General features: G+C 41.7%; 1 protein-coding gene across 4 annotated transcripts in view; it reads left to right on the top strand.

Annotated features, from left to right (window-relative positions):
• COL11A1 (collagen type XI alpha 1 chain) overlaps positions 1–23196 on the top strand; it is a 263565-nt gene that overhangs the window by 136463 nt on the left and 103906 nt on the right. For all 4 annotated transcript variants that reach the window (XM_083445146.1, XM_083445147.1, XM_083445145.1 and 1 more), the window contains 10 exons: positions 838–891; positions 989–1033; positions 2668–2721; positions 3173–3217; positions 8081–8134; positions 11153–11197; positions 14185–14238; positions 14345–14389; positions 17455–17508; positions 20410–20517. In XM_083445146.1, coding sequence (XP_083301272.1) covers positions 838–891; positions 989–1033; positions 2668–2721; positions 3173–3217; positions 8081–8134; positions 11153–11197; positions 14185–14238; positions 14345–14389; positions 17455–17508; positions 20410–20517 — 558 coding nt within the window. The remainder of the gene's footprint in view (positions 1–837; positions 892–988; positions 1034–2667; positions 2722–3172; positions 3218–8080; positions 8135–11152; positions 11198–14184; positions 14239–14344; positions 14390–17454; positions 17509–20409; positions 20518–23196) is intronic.

The raw sequence follows: 23196 nt of genomic DNA, 5'->3' as shown, positions 1-23196 counted from the left end.
ATTTCAGTCCTTCCATTGTTAAGATTTTTATCATGGGGGGCAATTTATGGATGATGTAACATTCTGCATGTAACTTCCACTAGAAAAAGAAAATAATCACCAGAGCATCATAGGCCAAGGTTGAGCAGAGATGGACTAAAAAAAAAAAAAAGTCAGCCTTAGTGCTCATGGATCAGAAACATACATTCTTTTATCTCCTTGAATTTCAATGGAAGCTACCCATTTTGTCTTTGAAAATGTATCTCCCAGGTCACTTAAGCACCATTGTTAGCTATCATTCCAGTTAGAAATGGAATTGGCTCTTGAAACATGGATGGGAAATGGAAACAAAGCTTGAAAAGGCTATCATTTTAAACATTCAGTATGTTGCCAATGTACATCAGGGCTGGGGACCTGTGATCCTGTAGATGCTGTTTGGACCATTGGCCATGCTGTCTGGGGCTGATGGGAGTTGGAGTCCCACAGGTTGGAGGGCCACAGGTTACCGAGCCCTCAGGTACACCAAATGAAGGGAAGCCAAATTACAACTCCCTGTGGGGCCCTTGGGAACCATCCTGTTTCACCTGTCCCATAAGGGGGAAAGCAGGGGGAACGGGCTACTAAGACTGAATCCTACCTGAGATGAAACAGGATGCTTCTTTCCCATTCCAAGTTCTGTCTTTCTACTGTGGGAGACAGGAAGGAGAAGTGAGCTGAACTCCGATTTCACTCAAGAACTGGCGGGATGAAACAACGTACCATTTTCTATCATTGGCCTTTCTGGAGACCTCTTTCTGCCATATTTTCTTTCCATCTGCTTTGTGAACTAAAGACTAAGTTACATTTTTCCTTCTGCAGGGTCCACGAGGGTTGCTGGGACCAAGAGGAACACCCGGTCCACCAGGACAGCCCGTATGTCGTTCAGAAAGAAATGCAGTAGATTACATTTCAAATTTCCCCACAACTGTGGCAGTGACAAGTATTGGTTTTGCTCTCTTCTTTCATATAGGGAATCTCAGGTATTGATGGCCCACAAGGACCAAAAGGAAACTTGGTACGTAGATCTATCTATCTATATCTCTCTATCACTCTATCTATCTATCATCTATCTATCTATCTATCTATCTATCTATCTATCTATCATCATCTATCTATCTATCTATCTATCTATCATCTATCTATCTATATCTATCTATATCTATCTATCTATCTATCATCTATCTATCTATATCTATCTATCTATCTATCTATCTATCTATCTATCATCTATCTATCTATCTATCTATAATCTATCTATCTATATCTATCTATCTATATCTATCTATCTATCTATCTATCATCTATCTATCTATCTATCTATCTATCTATCTATCTATCTATCTAATCTATCTATATCTATCTATCTATCTATCTATCTATCTTTTTTTTATAAATATTTTACTCAGTTTTACATAAGAAATGACAAAACAAAACAAAAACAACAAACAATACACCAAAAACATACAGAATTGCACAAACATCACATACTACAAACAACATATATAAAAACAATCTTATCTTCATATTGATCTTGCATTAACTTGTTTCTCTGACTTCCCCAAGTCTCCCTTCCCTGTATTCCAGTTCATACAGTTAAACAACAAATCCTTTCCCTCTGTCATATTAAACCTCCTTTCTTAATTTAAATGTTTTAATATAGCTTGTTCAATACATAGAACTTAAAATGTTGGGTCTTCTAGTCTTTAGAGTTTTACTCCAATAACCTTATACATTCAATCTGATGTTATTTTAACATTCATTAATCTTGTAGTGTTTCTGTAGATAGTCTTTAAATTTCTTCCAATCTTCCTCCACCGTCTCTTCTCCCTGGTCTCTGATTCTGCCAGTCATTTCTGCGGATTCCATGTAGTCCATATCTATCTATCTATCATCTATATCTATCTGTCTATCATCTATCTATCTATCATCTATCTATCTATTATTGGGGGGAGGGACAGCAAGAATTTTTTCAAAGGGACATGGCAATAACTAACTAACTAAATTGGGCTGGATCCCACTCCCACTCATGGAAGTTGTGTGTGCCATTTTTGGTCATCGCTCCTCCTCCTCTAGGTTCCCATGCCACATACTTTTCCATTCAGAAGAGTCGGGAGTCCCCGTCCCTCCCAGAAAAGTCACCTTCAGCCTACTCCTTTCCATGTGTACTGTATTTTTAAGTTAACATTTTTTAAATAAGTGTTTCTATACCACTACTTTATACACGATAACATGGCAGTGTACAGTTTGTACAGTTATATATTCGAGAAAATATAAATCAACATAAAACAATACCAATTAAATTAACATTTCTGGATTTATTGTTCTTTGTTCTCACATTAGCATCTTAAGTATCTTAAACCTAATTTTGTATTCCTTGAGTATAGAAGGCTAAAAAGTTAATTTCGTCCTCTGCAGAAGTCTTTAGAGGTTCCTCTTTGAGGCTTCAGTGAATTTATCGGGGGGTACAAGTGAGAACGTGGAATTATTGACTGATCATAAATGCTTTTTTTCTAGTTGTCATCAGGGAAAATACAAAAGGTCAAAATAGGTCACATACACTAGTTTATCAAGTGGTGGTGGAATTACAATGACATCAAGAAGGTTTCTATCCATAATTCATATTATCTCTCTGTACTTCTTACACAACAGGGCCCTCAAGGTGAACCAGGACCCCCTGGCCAACAAGGAATCACAGGTCCACAAGTAAGTGCTCAGCAACCCATAATATGCAAACTTTTTTTTAAAAAAAGTTAACATACAGAACAAGAACGGTGTATGCTTTCAAGCCACAGGGAGCTTATTCTTGCTTGTGAGCTTTCATAAACTACCTTGAAAATACCCCCCCACCACACACACACAAATACAACAAACTTGCACACACTTCTCTCTTCATCCTTTGGAGAGAGAGAGAAGACTCATTCAGAGCTTCCTGAATGCCAACAAGAACCTGTCAAGAAGGTTCTGAACTGGATCATATTACACTGGAACTGGATCATATTACACTGTTCATTACCAGTGTAAACGTTCTCAAAACAACTTCTGCACCCTCTGGTTCTTGGGGACTTGTTGAAAAGAACCCTAATGAATCATCTAAATCGGCAAAATATGCCAGTTGTTGCCTTTGATTCCTTATGCTCTGTGTTCTTTTTAATAGGGTCTTCCAGGTCCACAAGGCCCAATTGGCGTTCCTGGCGAAAAAGTAAGTAGCATCCCATTGAAGAGTTACCACTGAATTTGGGTAACTATCCTTGGTTATGTACATGTGTGGGGGTACTAGTATGGGTGTCACATAGGAATTGCAAGTATAGTCGTACCTTGGATCTCGAACCGCTTAGTAACCGAATAAATCGGCTCCCAAATGCCGCAAACCTGGAAGTGTTCAGTTTGCAAAAAAATTTCGGAAGCCAAATTTCCGACATGGCTTTCGATTGAGTTCAGGAAGCTCCTGCAGCCAATCAGAAGCCACACTGTAATGGTTCTAGGGATTGCTTGTGCGTAAGTAGCCTTTACTCCTGGCTAGGTTGCATGGTTGAACCCTTTCTGACTAGACAGCCCTCTATTCTGTGGCTGCCTCAGTCGCTGGCAGAATCCGTCAGTGGGTGTTTCTTAAACCGCTTCCAACATAAAGGCTGCTTGACGCCCAGTCTCCTCCCCCGTTGCCTGTGCAAAAGCTTTCTGCGCAGGGTGGGTGTGGGCAAAGGAGCACTTGTCCCCTCTCCGCTTGTCTCCTGCGAAGAGTCCTGGAGCCACCTTTCCGCTTCCTCTATCTCCTCCCCTTCTCCACTGGTGTTATGCTGATTTCCTTCCCCAGCGTATGGGCTATCCCTCCTCCTACTGGGACCCTCTCCACCATCATCCGGGAGCCCTCTCACCTCCTCCTGCTCCGATGGCAGTTCCCTGACACACACCTTGGTTTTCAAACGGTTCCGGGAGTCGAATGGACTCCTGGGATGGATTAAGTTCAACAACCCAGGTACCACTGTTGTCTTGAATGTGGCTGCTCTCCCTATAAGGTCTCATAACTCATTTATAAATAGTGTGGGGTGGTATCATGGCTAAGTCCACTGATTACAACTTAGATGCCACCCTGGGGGTTTCTTCAGCATGGAGAAGGGTTGAATCCTGTCCCTCACATATTAGAAAACACATTTCAAAAGCTTTCTAAGAATTCTGAAGGAGCAAGCCTTTGGTTTGGTGCAAAGTCTTAACCACAATCTCTCCCAAGTGTTAAGAGAAGATGATATGACTGGCTAAGTTGTCAAAAGCTTCCTGAATTTTTCTCTAAACTGGCTGTAGTACCTTCAAATTTATACAGATTAGGAATAATCTCTAATTTTAAAAAAATGTATTGGACCATCATTCTTAAACAATGTTTTGGTGACCAGTTTATCTGTATGCCATCATTTCCTAAACAACGAGTTTTCACTAACATTTAAAACAAAATATATGACTTTAGGTTAGGCATGAATTCCCCACCCATGACCTTCAATAGAATTGGTTTGACACTCCAAAAATATTTCCACTACGTATAAATATTGTTGCACTAGCAAGCAATTTTAGCAAGACTAGCTTAAACAAGTTCCTTCCTCCTAGTTTACTTAAAGGTCTTTACTTTTCTGGAGATAAGAATAAAGCGGATGAAATGTAGATGAGCAGGTATCTAATCATGTTGGGAGATGCAGATTCATAAAGTCTTAGATAAGTGGAAGCAACAGGTTGTAAACAACATGATGGGGGGGGGGAGGCCAAGAGGTTGCCTACATCAAGCTTAATATGAGTAAATATAATTCATATTTTCACCAATTTTCTTAACATTTCTACAAGAAATATGCATATTAATATGCAACAATCTACTCATGAAACCAAATCACCAGACAAGCTTTTCAGACCTCAGGAAATCACACAGTTATTTTTAAACTAAGTTAAGTGATTCATTAGGCACTTGCCTAGAGACTTTTGGGATCATAATACTAACCAATTTTTATCTAATATCCACAACATTTTCCTTGCCCTATTTCAATAACATGACTGTTCTTTGTCAACACACCCAAGAAGGGTCAAGGCAAGAAAGATGGGTGTTAGGTTATATTTATATATAGCAAATATAGAATCTGACAATCACAATAATTCAGTCAAATTATCCAAAGCCAATGAGGTCTGGGTGGTGAGGTGCATTTATGGGAGGATTTTAGCCATTTCCTGAGCCAGCCACACACTGTCACCACACAGCAAGGCCTAAGGAAACTCCTCCCCTGTCACTACGTGGTCCTTGGGTATATGAACCTGACATGTGCACCATTGGCCAACGTTCACCTAATGCACATGACAGGGCCAAACAGGTGAATGAAGAGCAACAGCAAGGACAAGGAGGAGGCTCTGGAGATCAACAGTGGAGGCCCTGCTAGGGCATGAGCCTCAACAGGAGCCCAAGAAGCTGAGCTCCAATGCTGGGCTTATGAGTAGGGTGATACACGAGGCTGGATCACATCTTCTTGCTCTTACAAGGGGCCGCATCACAAATTTTGCTTGATTTTCAGCATCAGCAAGGGAGAAAGAGATGCAGAACGCTGTTTTCAGCTGCTACATAGAATAAGAATAAGAATTATTTATTTATACATACATACATACATGCATGCATGCATGCATACATACATACCCCACCTATCTGGCTGGGTTTCCCCAGCCTCTCTGGGCCACTTCCAACAGAAGATTAAAAATACATTAAAGCATCAGTCATTAAAAACTTCCCTAAACAGGGTTGCCTTCAGATGTCTTCTAAATGGCAGATAGTTGTCTGTTTCCTTGACATTTGATGGGAGGGCGTTCCACAGGGCAGGTGCCACTACCAAGAAGGCCCTCTGCCTGCTTCCCTGTAACTCTGCTTCTCGCAGTGAGGGAACCACCAGAAGGCCCTCGGCACTGGACCTCAGTGTCCAGGCAGAACGATGGGGGTGGAGACACTCCTTCAAGAACTCATAATATCATTCTAGCCTTAGCATTTGTGCTATGGCAGTTCTGAACATTTTTGCAAAAACGTGTGAGCAGGAAAAAAATTATTTGAGAGCCTGTTGGCTTTTGTAACTTACTGCAGAAGATAAAACTTGCAAGGACAGATGGCAGAATATTAGGTAGCCGAAAATATCTATACATTTCTTCTTCTCAGTTGCTTAATGGTTACTAATTTTAATTGGGTCTCCTGATTTTTTAAAAGACTTGAGTGACTTGTGTTTTAGTGAGTCTTTTTCTAATAAGAATTTGTGTGGGGGCAGAATTGGAAGGGACTTCTCTAACCATTGGATTTCCACTTTTCCTGTTACTCTCTCTTACAACGCGGATTGAAATTTTGGAGTTGAGCGTATTCTAGGCACATACTTAATTCTGACTGCAACCTTATTCCTGCTTACTGAGGATTAATCCCCATTGTACTGAGAGGGGACCCACTTCTGAGTCGATATCCTCAGGATTACACTTTCAGTCTTTTGCACCTGCATTCCTTCATTCATGTATTCACTCATTTTAATTTCAAGGACCATTTTCCTCTGTCTCCTGAGGGGAGTTTTATTAGCATGCATGCTCTTGCCAGGTACTCTGTATGGGGGAACATTTGATTTCCAAAAGTTACATTCCGTCTTGTGATAATTACAAATGGCCCACGGAATAAGGTTTCTTTTCTACATTGAAGGGCAAATCAAACCCATAGACAGTAGACAGCCATCCCTGAGCTCCCTAGCTCACCATGTTAAAATTTACCTGGCTCTTTGAGCAGAACAGCTCTTTCTCTCTTCTTTCCTAAATGCGTTTAAAAGGGCACCTGATCTTCAACGTAAAGGCACTGCCAGCATGTGCCAAATCAGGAACATGGAAAGCTTTAGATCTAATCAGTTGCATCTAATCAGTTGGCTAGACTATTACTCTTCAATCCTCTCAAATTTATTTGTAGGCATTGCTAGGTGCACATGACCTTTGGTCAACTCCAAAAGCAAATACAGTGGTACCTCGGGTTACATACGCTTCAGGTTACATACGCTTCAGGTTACAGACTCCGCTAACCCAGAAATAGTGCTTCAGGTTAAGAACTTTGCTTCAGGATGAGAACAGAAATCGTGCTCTGGCGGCAGCAGGAGGCCCCATTAGCTAAAGTGGTGCTTTAGGTTAAGAACAGTTTCAGGTTAAGTACGGACCGCCGGAACGAATTAAGTACTTAACCCGAGGTACCACTGTAGTCTTGTGGCACCTTAAAGACTACCAAATATATTAGAGCACAAACTTTGTGGACCAGACTCTACTTTATTTACACTTCAGAGTAACTGAAGTAATCCACCATTGCAAATATATACACCCCTACACTGTATTCCCACAGATTAAGATCTGCATGCACAGATGCTGCTATTGTTGTTGATTATGAATGTCCTTATCAGTGAGGTCTTCCGATTCCCTTTGCTGTATTCATTTCACAGACAAATGCAAATGATTTTTTTTATCCAGAATGGCATTTTTCTCAGGCTTCCCAACTATTCCCCCCCCCCCCCCGTTATCTTAAGTATTTGTAGATTTTATGTGCATGGTTTTTCAGACTAAATGTTAGTCACTTTGATGTATCTGCTACATTTGGTGAAGAGAATTCCTGCTCATCCCACAAACAAACTGACACAGAGAGAACACAAAAACACATGAAATATTCTGCATTCACTGATAGGTTTCTAAAGACTGGATATATATTCCTGCTTTCAGACAGTCACAGAAATGTATTTGGGGTTGTTAGCAGTCGCATGTGAACACTGACATTTACCAATGTTTCAACGTTTCCATTTGGGAAAGAAGAGTGGGATACAAATTCTGGAATAAATAAATAAAAGTAAATGTAATAAGGTTGCTTTTACTTGGGTGGTGCATCCAGATTGCATTTTGCTCGGTTTGAATTTTGGAGTATTATCTCATTTCCTGCTTACAGATCACATTTCTGCTTCATTCATAAGTAATCCTTTGGCTTTTAGACATTTGAAGCCCGAGACGCCTTATCTGTTGATTGCCTTCTCAAAAATGTGTTTTCATCTCTCTCCAGGGACCTCCGGGCAAGCCTGGCCTTGCAGGGCTTGCTGGTGCTGATGGCCCTCCCGTAAGTGGAATAAAGTTTTGCCCATTTTTATTTCAATTATTTTTATATATAAATCACTTCACGGTTCCAGGTTCCTGAATTTCAGCAAGGAAATTGCATCACTGATAGTTGGAGCAGACCTTATAAAGCATACCCAGTTTTATTATTGGAACTTGATTCATGGTTCTCATCAAGGGCTTTAATTTTCAAAAGGAGCCACTGAAACAGCAGATAAGAAATTGCAGTGATACTGATTCTTTTTTAAAAAATAAAGAAAGGAAGAGCATTTAGGTGTCTAACCTGTTTTCTCTTGCACAGATGCAAACACTCGGAAATGAACATGATGGAATTGTTAGGATAGAGCTGTCGTTTCAATTAAATGTGAATTTTAACTCTGTTGGCAGAATTAGTTCACCGGACTCCTTATTGCAGGGTGCAGGGAGAGGGTGTAGCTTTAACTTTCTGGTGCTCAGGATTGCTTTCATGCTACGATCCGAAACAGGAGAAATGTTAAATTGAAATGAGGAAAATGAGGCAATCACAGTGAAGTGTCTTTCCACACCTTTAAAGGTTGACAAGCACATACAATGTAGTAAAAATTCTCATGGGAAAAAGCACCTTCATAAAACACAAAGTGGCCATTAAATTGGATAGATATGGAGGCTGTTGTTTCTTTCTTTCTTTAAAACATTTCGTCTTTGTGTGACACATAGGTATGCCAGAATTATTTAGGGTATAGCTGTGCTACAATGCAATATGCACCAGTTTAGTTGTCTAAACCACTGAGCCTCTTGGGCTTGCCGATCAGAAGGTCGGCAGTTCGAATTGTGACGGGGTGAGCGCGCATTGCTCAGTCCCAGCTCCTGCCAACCTAACAGTTCAAAGCATGCCAAAAAGTGAAAGTAGATAAATAGGTACCACTGCAGCAGGAAGGTAAACGGCATTTCCGTGCACTGCTCTGGTTTTGGTGTTCCGTTGCACCAGAAGCGGCTTAGTCATGCTGGCCACATGACCTGGAAAAACTGCCTGTGGACAAACGCCGACTCCCTGTGCCTGTAAAGCGAGATGAGCTCCGCAACCCCAGAGTTGTCTGCGACTGGACTTAACTGTCAGGGGTCCTTTACCTTTTCACTTCTCCCAAAGAATCCTGGGCATTTTGGTTCATTAAGTCAGCACCAGATTTGTGGCAGTGAGAACTGTTGCCATGCACAGAGTGTTGAGCTGAGGAGGTGAAAAATAGCGCACTTGAGAGCACATGCAGAGCGAGAGGGGAGAGGGTGATTTAACAAATTCTGGGTGAAGAGGCCTGGGCAAGCCCTCTGTTTATTCCCTGGGAGCGGACCCAAGCGACACATGGCGGCACAGTTGGCCCTGCCCCTGGGGGAGGTCCTGCACAGCAACCTGCCTGCGATTGGCCAGTTTGTAGGCAGGCTACAATCCAACCAGGCCCCACACCCCGCGCCACCACAGGGTGGCAAAGGGCAGAACAGTGCCAGACCTCAGCACGGTCTGCCCAATAGGGAGTAGGCGGACTTGTGGAAACAAGAAATGTTTGGCAGGGGGGCACCAATTTTTGTCCTTGCTTAGGGAGCCATATTACCAAAGTCCACCCCTGATTAGGTGTGTTGAGAATTCTTTGCTACAGATTCCTAGCCCCATAAACAGTTTATGGACTGCTCTCCCGGGGTGACAACTTTGTCATTGTTTCAGTGCCAGGCAAATCCTTTTGTTCCCCCCAGGCATTTAATATGATGCTGTATTGTTAAGTCTGTTTTTATAATATTTATGGGATTTTTGTTGTCTTTTCAACTCTGATTGTAAAGCACGCTTTGGGACTTTTTTTGTTAGTGGCAAGCAATGCATAAATTGAATACAGTGGTACCTCCACTTACGAACGCGATCCGTTTCGGGGTGCCGTTTGCACCCCGAAAAGTCCATAAGTAGAGCATTGCTACTGCGCATACGCAAACAGCACAGATCACTTCTGCGCATGCGCCGAACCCGGAAGTAAACACTTCTGGGTTTGCCATGTTCGTAACCTGAAAAGCCACAACGTGAAGCAAACATAACACAAGGTATGACTGTAAACATAAAACGTAACCAGTGCATTCCTAGGCATTTCTCTTCTGAAATTCAATGCGACTTATTTCCAGGTAAGTCTATTTAGGGTTGCACCCTGAATCTGAAGGTTACCTGTGCTTTTGTTGTTGCTTTTATGGGCTGAAGGAGATTTTGAGGGGATTTGAAGGACACGAGAGGTGATGCGACATACATATTAGAGTAAAGGAAAGGAGTGGATTGAACTGAGAAAGCATCCATAGGCAGCTGTGGATGTCTGAGTCACATAAAACTAATAATTATTCTGATATTTTGAAGATAGCTATATGGACGCTGACGCGAAAGATTGATTATGCTCTTCAACCGCATGTGGGTTTTGCCCAACTGGAAAAAAAGCCTCCTGGCTATTGATTTCCACATGCTATAAAATATTTCCATTACTGTTTGCTTTCATTTTGTTGTGTCATAACTTTAATGGCGTGCTTAGTGTAATGTTCGGTGACAAGATAAAAATAATCAATTCCCATCTTCCAGAGAAAATGCATGGAATGGGGAAACTCTGGATTGGTTTACATGCTCTTGCATTCTTTTCCTAGAGTGCTTTGGACCTAAAACAAAACAGCAGCTTCAGAAGAAAAAAAAAAAATACTTTTTACTCCAGCTAGTGATTCATCATTTCAAGGAAAGGCACTGAAGAGACGTAATACTGCCAATGTAATCAGATCAATCTCTTCATTTCCCATAGGCTTTTCAAAATGCTCCAGGGCAGGGGCAGCCAATGCAATGTTCCCTAGATGTTTTTAGACTCCAGCTCGCATCATCTGTCATTATAGGCCATGATACCTGGAGCTGATGGGAGAGTTTGAGAAGAAGGCTGAATTTGTACATATGTAGAAGAGTATAAATTCAATTGAATCTGTATAATGAGATGTTACTGTTCACAAACTAAGCGTTTCCCCCGATATATATTTTTGCCCATAGGGTCACCCAGGCAAAGAAGGACAGTCGGGAGAGAAAGGTTCTCTGGTATGTTTGCGTTTTCTTGACATAAGCCTGTGGATAATTCTCGTAACATTTAGAATGGAATGAACATATTATTATGCCTTTAGGAAAGAGCACAACAAAACGTTGACACGCTGAAAATTGGGATTAAAGTCCCAACTAAGAACATTTTTTTTTTCTCCGCTGAGGAAGGTACGAATTATTTTGGGCATAGGTAGATGGAATGCGTACTGAACTGTGAGCTTCCTCTCCCCTTGGTACCTGCTATTTCCACACTTCCTTTCTTGGAACTTGTGGGTGCACCAACTATTTAAAGCACCCTGCCCAAATAATCCTGGATTTAAGACACACATTAGAAATGTTTATCAGACTTCTCCTTTTAAAAAACTGCAACCCTGGGAAGGGATTTGCGTATTTTCTCCAGGCAACTCCTTCCACCTGCCAGCTCATGTTAAAGTCAAGGAGAATTTCTAGAAATCCAAGTAAAATCTCTTTTGCTGCAAACCGAACCTGTGGCTCCCCCCCTCCCTTTCCTGTAAAAAACTTTCCTCCAGTAGGCACCACCAGACATTTATTGATGGCTCTTCTGTCAACAGGCTCCTTTGTGTTTAAGTATGAAGCAAAAGTGCTCAAAATAAAGGGAATGTGTGCGAGGAATAGAATATTTTGTATACTCTGTGTATCGGAGTAACCTAAGCCTCCCAATTCTGTGCCCATGAAATATTCTGAAAATGAAATAACAAAGCAGTTAGAGTGAATTTGCCATTCTAAAAAGATCTTTCTGAGAGATGCTCAAGGTTTAAGCAGACCAGCGAAGTCTCACCACCCTCTGCCTGTTTGAGGACTTACATATTGATCCACCTGAATGATTTTGAATCTTCACCTGGTACGGCATCCGTGTTGTCAAGGCACATTTCGTCACACTCAGCTGCACTAATTCCCCTCAGACTGTCTTCAAAATAAAGTACATTAGGAGCTTGGCTAACAACGCAGTGAATGGGGACAGATTTCGGTTGCAATCTACACAGGTATTGCCCCACTCGCAACTCCATTTCCACAATTCAACCTATGGATAGGTGGGAAATAAATGCTACCTTGGATTCCCTTCAATGCATTAAAGAAATTGACATGGCTCATAATAATAATAATAATAATAATAATAATAATAATAATAATTTATTATTTGTACCCCGTCCATCTGGCTGGGTTTCCCCAGCCACTCTGGGCGGCTTCCAACCAAGATGAAAAATACACTAAAATGTCACATATTAAAAACTTCCCTGAACAGGCTGCCTTCAGATGTCTTCTGAATGTCAGGTAGTTGTTTATCCCTTTGACATCTGATGGGAGGGCGTTCCACAGGGCGGGTGCCACTACCGAGAAGGCCCTCTGCCTGGTTCCCTGTAACTTGGCCTCTCGCAGTGAGGGAACTGCCAGAAGGCCCTCGGAGCTGGACCTCAGTGTCCGGGCAGAACGATGGGGGTGGAGACGCTCCTTCAGATATACTGGACTGAGGCCGTTTAGGGTTTTAAAGGTCAGCACCAACACTTTGAATTGTGCTCGGAAACGTACTGGGAGCCAATGTAGGTCTTTCAAGACCGGTGTTATATGGTCTCGGCGGCCGCTCCCAGTCACCAGTCTAGCTGCCGCATTCTGGATTAGTTGTAGTTTCCGGGACATCATCTCTCAGTCTATGGAGTGCAGCCTCGATGCACTGAGTTCAGATGAGATCAGAGTGCACCTTTGATTTATTTACTCCCTCTGCCCATTTTGTCAAGCGTTGTTTTTAAATCTGATGGTTGACTACCCTAAATAATTCCAAACTCGTGTCTGAGGGTATATTGTCCTGAACGCACACCAATAGCTTTGAGCCAGACGCAGCTATCTGGTCCCACTAGTGAAAGCCAACACAAGCAAGGATGACCACGAGTACAATGGGGCTTTCTCCCTTCTCCTCTCCCCCACCCTCAGATTGGCTCGGGGTGTTTCTGTGTGAAGAATCCCTGGAACAGCATGCAATGGGGGGAGCTAGGGGAGCATTTTGTTAGGCAGGCAGAAATGCTTACACTGACAATATGTATGTAACAGTGTGAACTTGAATTCCTTCCCTAGTCTCTTAAATGAAACAAAGCTCATAATTTCTTGAGATTGGGAAGAGGGGATGGGTCACCTTGAATCCTGTCAGGGGGAAAAGTGGGGTATAACTACTACTACTAGTAGTTATCATCATCATCATCATCATCTGTGGGCAATGGTTGGGGATATCAGTTCAGTAAGCATCAAACAACAAATGCATCTACTTTCTTCAGCTTTGCCCAGAGATGTCAGCCAATACTGTGCTCTAGATAAAATACTTATATGTGACATTTGGTGACACCCTTGGGGCAGAAAAAGTCAACATGGTTCTGATGTGACTTTCTAGGAACAAATTAAATGAGATCCACATTTGCCCATAATTGCTATTGAACTCATGCAACACTTCATTTTACATTTTTACTATTACGTTTACCATAATCTTTATTGTCATTGTCCCATATAGAACCACAAAACTGAAAAAATCTACATTAGACATTCAAAAACCAACAAGCCTGCTATCCCAGCTATCCCAGCCTGGTTAACCCCCTAAAAACTCTGACACCCCTTAATTAAATCCAGTATACTCCCACAGAGACTACCTTACACTGCATTTAAAATCAAAATCGCATTTGGATAGAAACTGTTTCTCACACGGCTAGTCCTATTCTTTATAACCATGTACCTTCTTCCAGAAGGCAGAATCCACATATAACTCACAGACATGCATTAAACCATGTTTTTGATGTCCACCATTTCACCACACCAACAAATCCACAGAAATACCCAGGTACAGGGTCAGTTATGAACTTATTGTTATGTTTCTGCTCAGATAAACCTGATCACCTTTGAGATAAATGTGTGTTAACCTACAGCTGTGTGCTGTAGGCATATTATTTAAAAGCAATATGATCTAGATATCCTTCATTATCTTTTAGGGGCCTCCAGGTCCTCAAGGCCCAATTGGGTATCCTGGCCCCCGTGGGGTAAAGGTAAGCATAATATCTTTGCTCATATTTGATAAACGCAATGAGACCTGTGGGTTTTCTTTCCGTTAACCAATCCGGTAACTTTGTCATTGCTGCCGTTTTCTAACAGGGCGCTGACGGTGTCCGCGGTCTCAAAGGTGGCAAAGGTGAAAAGGTAATCTCTTTATGGTGCTTAGTTTTTATCGTTTATATTTTAGTACTAAAAGGACTCAACTCATTAATGGAAAATCTAATTGAAAATCAGGCACCATGTATATTGATGGTGCGATATAAATAGCTACAGTGATGATCATGAAAAGTAGAAGCAGAATAAATCTGCAAAAGACTAGGGCAGATCAAAGTGTGTGGGTATTTGATTACTTTTAAATACTTTCAGAATTATTATTTTTTTAGGTATTTGTTAAATTGTTTTGCTGTTTCATTGTTTGCGACCCTGGGCTCCTTTGGGAGGAAGAGCAGGATGGAATTATTTAATTAACACCCTTATTGCAAAATATTGTATGAACTCTAAACCTACATTGGCAAAGGGGCTTCCCCCTTCCTATCCTTTCCCTACCAGTGCCCCCTGAAATTGGCTCTGCAGGGATCAGGAGAAGCCCCATAATAGTGCATATGGGGAGGACAGAGGGGGATAATTATGTCTGGCAAGTAGCAATGCTTTCTCTGGTGGGACGTTCACTCTAAAGGCCTGGATAGCTCAATTAGTTAGAATGTGGTTGTGATAATGCCAAGGTTGCAGGTTTGATCCCCATATGGGGCAACTGCATATTTTTGCATCTCAGGGGGTTGGAGTAGATGATCCTCAGATCCTTCCAACTCTGCAATTCTATGATCATATGATTCTCAGAGTGCAATGTTGAATTCCATTCTTTGATTTTCTTGCCAACTGTTACACAGATTAATAGAATCATAGAGTTGGAAGGGGCCACAGGGGTCACCTAGTCCACCCCCCTGCAAAACAGGAATATTTTTGCCTAACATGGGATTCAAACCCACAACCCTAAGATTCAGCATCCCATGACTGAGCTATACGTTTGGTCTTCAGCTACCAATGGAAATGAAGACATTTCTGACTATAGACAGCTCCTACAAACTGGAGAGGTGAAACACTCGTGCTGTTTTCTTAACAACAACAACTTACTGCCAGTCATTCAGCTGGGACCTTCTTACATGACAGCAAGCCATACGACTCCACTTTATAAATCACTCAGAAGAAGCAGGCAAACATTTTTGCAGGCCATTTTGCTACAAGCTCGTTCGGCTCAGAGATAGCGTCTTCGTCAGTATAAAGATGATTTTGACACAGACCTGCTTGCACTCACCTTTCGTGGAACGATTCGTTACCTAGGAGCAATTTTATCTGACCCCCGTGGCTCGATTTCTCTTGGAGGTGTCATAGAAAAGCTTCCCCATTCTTTTCATTTCTAAGGAACAGAAGTTGTTGAGAGAGAGATTCTGCACTTTAAAATAAAGCATCTCTCTTTGGGGGTTGTAAGTAATGAGTCAGCTATGCCTCGGTGCACATCTTATGCAATCGTTATTCCCTTCTTGCTAGATGCTGCCAAATGTATTACAGAGCCTCATCCCCTTGTGTGGGGATTGTTTTGTCAGTACAGCTACCAAAAAGCTGTGTGGAGAATGGAGCAGCCCTCAGAATAGAGAAGCCGATGTTCCCCATGTGGATGACTGGTTCTGTTGGGCTGTAGCTTAGCTAAACATTGCCCACGTGGAACAATTTCCATGAGTGCTGTGGAACTTCCCTTCCCCACAGGAATGGCTTCACATCTGCTCAGGTGTGCTCCTCATCCCCTCAGAATCTGCTCTTAAGTGTAAAATTGACTTCCAATTTTGTGTACGGTATTGCTTTAAGCTCCAAAATACTTCCATATTGTTTCATGTCACCCCCCCAATCTCTGCCAAGTGGTAGCAAGATTCCAGGGGCTTCCAGGGTTATGTTTTCTGTTTGGAAATCAAAACACATTTTTTTCTGTGCCCATACTCCCCTGGCAACTTCTATTTCAAAGACCAAATTCCTTTGATGGGCCATCAACACTTTTGTCATGCTTAAAAATTTCCATTCCAGGTGATACCCTGGTCTGGCAGACAAGCTTAATCTGCATATTTTATTTTTTTTTAACATTGAAAAGCTGTCTCTTTCCCAGGTGAAGACTCCAAGCATTTAGCAATTTATAACATTTACTAAATCTAATTATGGATGCCTTTGCACCCAAAAACTCTGGTACCCTGAATCTGTAACAATATATTTGAAAAGGAATGCCTCATTCCTTTAATGGTGGGTCACGTGGGCTGAGAACTTCATTTCTCTGGTTTCTTGATATCTAGGGTTTGATTGTGAGCATCTGTAAAGCATCCTAGATTTCAGGAATTCTGAGAAATGTACTTTATAGGCTGTGAACATCCCTAGAAAGGATGCCAGCAGCCTTGGGAATAATATCTCCCAAGGCTGCTGATACCCAGAGCACACTCTAACAACATCCCAGAGCTTCACAAAGGCACCATCTCAACCTCTTCTGCGACTGCTGGTCGTAAGTCAGGTGACAGGTAGAAATAAGGGGTGATGACAGGATGTCTTCATCCTGAGCTGAGATCAGATTTATGGAGCATGGGCTTCATCTCAGATTGGCTCATAGAGTTCTGCATGCAGGAAATTTAATTTCTGAAACTCCCAATTCCTAACTGCACCACCACCATCGCTACATGACTGTCACATGAGGATATATGGCTGTGTTAATCAACCCTTAATCACTAGCTGGTGTCTTTGAGACCATATCCTAATTGACTTTTGAACATGAGGCATTTGATGGTGTGTGTGGGGGGGGGAGCCCTTTAAAAAAACCCTGAACATATGAGAAAGAAATTTAATTCAGAAGAATAATGTCATAATGAAGAGCTCCTTGATGAATTAAGAAATGAATTTGTCTGTTGCCTTAAGCACCTTTCTCATCATTCATTCTCCCTTTTAAAGCTGAAAAATAATTCAATACAGCTGTGGCAATATGTGTTCTTTCCCCCCTCTGATAGAGAAGCCGCTGTACTAAATTATTTGACTTGTTATGCTCCACTTTTAGTAGTGTAAATTGCTGTGACTTGCAGCAAAATAGGTGCAGCTACTATATGCATTAAAATCATGCATGCATTAAGATTCTTTAATAACTGTCAACAATAACACTATAATGTGTCATTTTTTTCCTTTATCAGGGTGAAGATGGTTTCCCTGGATTTAAAGGTGACATGGGCCTTAAAGGTGACAGAGTAAGTATTTTTCTCTCTTATTCATATTACAGCGGTACCTCGGGTTACAGACGCTTCAGGTTACAGGCGCTTCAGGTTACAGACTCCGCTAACCCAGAAATAGTACCTCGGGTTAAGAACTTTGCTTCAGGATGAGAACAGAAATCATGTCACAGCAGCAGCGGGAGGCCCCATTAGCTAAAGTGGTACCTCAGGTTAAGAACAGTTTCAGGTTATTAAGAACGGACCTCCAGAGTGAATTAAGTTCTTAACCCGAGGTACCACTGTATCTCCATACCTGATACCCCACCCCATTCCTTTCTAGCGAGAGCAAGGATCCAAGTTGGAGCTTTCAGATGAAGAAGGCTGAAATCAGGGAACAGGCTTAGAAAAACTCAATTCCGAGCGAATGGTTGGCTACCATCCATTGCCAGGGGAAATTAAAGCATGGGACCTGATGCCATCATTCAAAGTTAGGCAAACCAGCCTTGTTTTAATTCTGAGTCGTTTGGCTCACATTTACTGGGGTTCCAAGTGAATGTTCATCTTACTTTCCCAGAAGGCTTTGCAGTATAAAAGCTGGTCCTCCCATACCCTTTTTGGTTTATCATTTATTTTAATCTTTTGAATGTTTTAAATAGTTTCTCCCCCCCCCCCAATAATTTTATTGTTTTATTTCCTTTGTAAACTGCTTTGAGTGTTGTTGTTGTTTTTACAATCGAGTGGTGTTTAAATTTTATGAAATAAATAAATGAATAATATTCAAGGTCAGGCCTTTCAGTCTTCTTGAAGATCTATCCTGTCAGTTTCTCACTCTCTGCAATGGGCTGCCTAATCTAATTCAAGAGACCTTTTTGCACTAGATCCCAGCCATTGGCTCTCATTCCACCTAGGTTCTCTTAGAACAGGTTGGTTTTTCTCATTATTCATCTACTATTTTTATTTATTTGTAAATCTTTCCTGATGCTCCTCTGAGGTACTACTTAGGCCCTAAGTCAGCCAGTCTTGTGACATTACACAAATTAAAACAGCACAATGAAGCAGCCATAAACAACCACAAACAAGTCATTTCCCCTGTAGGTTAGAGAAAAGAGTTGAACACATTTCCCTGAAATGTTTTGTTATGGCTCCGTACCAGAGCTAAAACTAATTTGGAGGAAAGTTATCAATCAAATTCTCCTAAAGTAAATTTGCTTGCAATTAAGCAAACATGGGTGGGCAAGGATAAATTAAGACTGTATAACACGAGTAGGGTGGAAGCTGTTTATCACACCCTGAACAGAATTCAAACTAACAAAATGATGCATACAAGTATTATTGAGTCTACAATATGTACTTCATAATATAATGTATAGCTTAATATTGGCAAACGATGGCCCAGCTCCAGGCACATAAGGAGGAAATGGCTTACCTAACCTCACTTCAAACTGAGTTCAGGCCTAGTTTAGGGACTGAATTAGCCTTGGTTGCTGTGCTGACCCTGTATATCTTGATGGATCTCTCTTTGGCTTTTGATACCATCGACCCTGGTATCCACCTGGATTGGCTCTACAAGATCCAGTTGGGGGCACGGTGTTACAGTGCTTCAATGCTCATTTTTTGAGATTGGTACCAGAGAACAGCCTTGGGTGGCTGTTTGTCAGCCCCTTACATTTTTGTTATAGAGAGCCACAGTTGTTCCCAGTGCTATCTATATGAAGTTGTTCAGAATAGTCATTGGGAAATCTGGAGTATGGAATCAGCGGTATACTGATGATGCCTACAGTATCTCAATTTCTGCGTTACATCCAGAAATAGCTTGTCAAGGTTGTGTGTGTGTGTGTGTGTGATGGGGATCACTATGCTAGCTTTCCAGTAGCAGGGTCAGTGTTGTTTACCAGGAGGGAGGTTGGTGCAGTGCAGTGCAGTGCAAGCACACCAGCAGGAATTCTGGATTGGCTCCGCAGATACATTTGCCCCACAATGAGCCCCCTGAAACTTTGCCTTTCCTTGTCAACAAATGACAGTGACTCACCTGCTAGGAAGCTAGATGAGACCAATGAGCACCAACTCTCTGATGTGATCAGGTTTGTGGTCATTGGTTCTCATTATAGGAATGCCCATGCAAGCTTCTTTCATGCACTCTTCCAAGTGGATAAATTATGTACCCAGACCACATACAGTTTGAATAAATTGGACCTAGTCTTCAAAAGTGCATGGGACTTCAGAAAAGATTATTTAGAAGGGTTTGAGACAATGGAATAATGGATGGGATCCAACAAAGCCAGAGGGTTTTATTCATCATTATCAACCTGTGTGTGTCTCCACTGTTCACAAAAGTCTGTAAAACTCAGATACAATTTCATACTAGCAAACAATAATTTTTATTTATTTGTGGCATTTAAATAGTTAGCTTGTCTAACTATATTTTAATCAGTTAAAGGGTAGGCCACATTAAAAGTTGCATAAAATTTCAATAACGATATAATTGCTAAAAATTTGTAGCAAAATGTAGTGGCCAGAAACAATACAGCCAAGGTTACAACTGAAGATTAAAAGCCTGCTGTAACAACAGCGAAAAAATGTTGCAAATCTGAATGTGGATTTCTTTCCGCATGAGAGATGTGGTTCTTTTAGTTAAACTGTCGGCTTTTGTGGCTAAGCCACAAGCAACAACTAGACCTTTGGTTACACTCAGTGCTCAAATTACAGGGAGGCCAGTCGGGATCCAGCCTGCTTATGTTCTGTGCCTGTTCTCTCCTTAATACTGGATTTAGAAAGCTACAGTGAGGCTATGGTTGGGCTAAAATTAGGAATAGGGGCAGACCTGAGGTTTTCATCAACAGCCAATCCAATAATTTCAGCAGTTTTTGCATCCCATTTGCAGAAGCAGGTGACTTGGTTTGTACATCCTTGGTTTACATCCTTCAATTTTTTTTAAAGGGTGAAGTTGGCCCTCTTGGTCCACGAGGAGAAGATGGCCCTGAAGGTCCCAAAGGCCGTTCTGGCCCAACAGGAGACCCAGGCGGGGCTGGTCAAGCTGGAGAAAAGGTTAGTCACTCAATCATACAACAGGTTTTTGGGGGGAGGGGTATCATGAGATCATCTTGGTGTAGTTTTAGAGGCTGCAAATTCACATGTTGCATAAAAAGCAAATGACAAATGATTCCCTTTTTCTTTCAGTGTTTGTTGCGTCCGAATAGGACTATCGTGTGGGACACGTGTAGATCCCAGACACGTATTTTCCTAAAAATTTACTGAAGCTTTATAAGACCAGCTTTTCCATCCTATCTGTAATACATTACAGCTCATCTTTCGCTTTTGTAGATTTGGGGCTACACCAGGGGGGAAGAGTGAACTGGGAAGTCTCTAGTTTTAAATCTTACCTCAGCCACGAACTCAGAGCCACTGTGTCTTCTCCTCGGGCATAAACAATACTGCTTACAAGTTAAAAAAAGCACCCTAACAATGCAGTTGAAGTGGTCTGAGTATTTGGAAGGCACCATATAAATGTTGACGGTGATTTATTTCACTGAAAACATAAGATGAAATAAGGAAAAGGGCAGAGCAGGGGGCAGACTTTACCACATAGCATTGTGAATGGCTCCCTTTGGATTGCAGATCCTAAAGTAAGAACCATTTCCCTGCCTCCAACCTCCAGCCTCCATCTTACTGTTGGCGTTACATGTCTCTGTTTGTAATATTTTGAAATACAGAGCAGAAAGGCAGAATATTTTTAATGCATGCCTAAAGGTGATATGGGACACGGGTGGCGCTGTGGGTTAAATCACAAAGTCTAGGACTTGCCAATCAGAAGGTGAGCTCCCGTTGCTCAGTCCCTGCTCCTGCCAACCAGTTTGAAAGCACGTCAAAGTGCAAGTAGATAAATAGTTACCGCTCTGGCGGGAAGGTAAACAGTATTTCCTTGCACTGTTCTGGTTTGCCAGAAGCGGCTTAGTCATGCTGGCCACATGACCCGGAAGCTGTACGCTGGCTCCCTCGGCCAATAAAGCGAGATGAGCGCTGCAACCCCAGAGTCGGTCACGACTGGACCTAATGGTCAGTGGTCCCTTTACCTTTACAGTGGTACCTCGCAAGACAAATGCCTCGGAAGACGAAAAACTCACAAGACGAAAGAGTTTTTCATTTTCTGAGTTGCTTCGCAAGACGGATTTCCCTATGGGCTTGCTTCTCAAGACGGAACGTCTTGCTCCTTTTTTTAAAAACCGCCAATGCATTCCTATGGGAAACCGTCAATACACAGTGGTGCTTCGCAAGACGAAAAAACTCGCATAACAAAAAAACTCGCAGAACGAATTAATTTCGTCTTGCGAGGCACCACTGTACCTTTAAAGGTGGTGTTGAATATGCATACCCTTTTATAGGAGAGAATGCACGTCTACTCTGAACAGAACAGAAGGCATTATACTCATGCATTATACTCATGAACAAGTAGAACATGCATGAATGGAGGACAAGTAAATAAGTTCTGTCCTACCATCCCTGTTACCTTCCATAAGTTGGAGGATGACTGTCTGCAACAGGGAACCTTCCAAAGTTCTAGGGTTCTGTATTGTGCTGGGAGCCTTAATGAGTGGAGTTGGTTCCCCACTCATAATCACCCTCTGACGTGAGTGGAGCCAGTGTCCTCATCCCCACTCACACCACTTACTACTTACTCATGAGTAAAGTGCATAAATGGGCCTAGAGTAAGGCCACCATTCCTTAATTAGCTCTGTTGGATTGTGCCTCTGAATAAGAATCCCATGTAGGCAACTAGGCAAGAACGTCCATGTTCCACAAATTATACCCCCCTCTCCACTAGCAAAACCTAGTTATTGAGATAATATTTCATTCAAGCATGTTCCTACTTAGGTACTTGGTCAGCCTGTCTGAAGTCCAGTTTGCTTGTAAAGATCTTTTGAAGGGATCTCCCTCAGTGACCCTTTCTGTGTTTTGCACACACACTCCTTTGAGGAAGAACAATTTATGGACTGAGAGGAGGGAATGGAAGCGTTGTAGTTATGATTTGATGCTAGCGACCTTTTAAGCTATCATAAAAATACTTTAAAAGTCACTTCATTCATTCCAGAAAGTGTTCCTTTCAGCCTCGCTTAACTATGGGGAGCTATTTCAGAATTAATGATCCCCACAGTGTTGTGAGACATCTTCCCAGCTGTTAACAAGGTCATGAATCAAGAAAGCCAATATTATAATTATGGATGAATGGAAGCATAATTGGAATGTCATCACTGAATTCCAATTAAATTCCAATCCCATTAAAACAAGAATAAATGAGCAACGTTTCCCCCCAAAAAACTCAACTGTTGAGCTTCTTCATTCTGGGCTGAAAGCAGGGAAACACCATGACAAGTATAGGATTGGATCCAAAAACTGTAAGCAGAAGTAAAGGTCTAAGGAAGTGTGACATTTACAGATACCCCCTGCCCCAGTATGGGGAAGCAAAACCAGCAAGGTTCACAATGGTTGGTGGCTCTGTTCTCCACCTGCACAATTGAAAATGCCAAATGATTATTATTTATGTCAAATGTAAGTGTTTTGTGAACTAGGTCATCTAACAAACTCAAGAAAGTATAGTTGAGATGTGTCGCTGAAGAGATGTTTATGAGATATTCAGGAGAACTGTTTACACAGCCAGACCTTGCATAAAGCCCTGGAAACAATGAGGCACATCATTCTTTAGTGACAGAATAATACATCTGCGCATTA

Source organism: Podarcis tiliguerta, assembly GCF_965153285.1.
Source record: "Podarcis tiliguerta genome assembly, chromosome: 6".
In the NCBI taxonomy this organism is placed as follows: Eukaryota; Metazoa; Chordata; class Lepidosauria; order Squamata; family Lacertidae; genus Podarcis; species Podarcis tiliguerta.
This window is presented reverse-complemented; position numbering and strand designations above follow the sequence as displayed.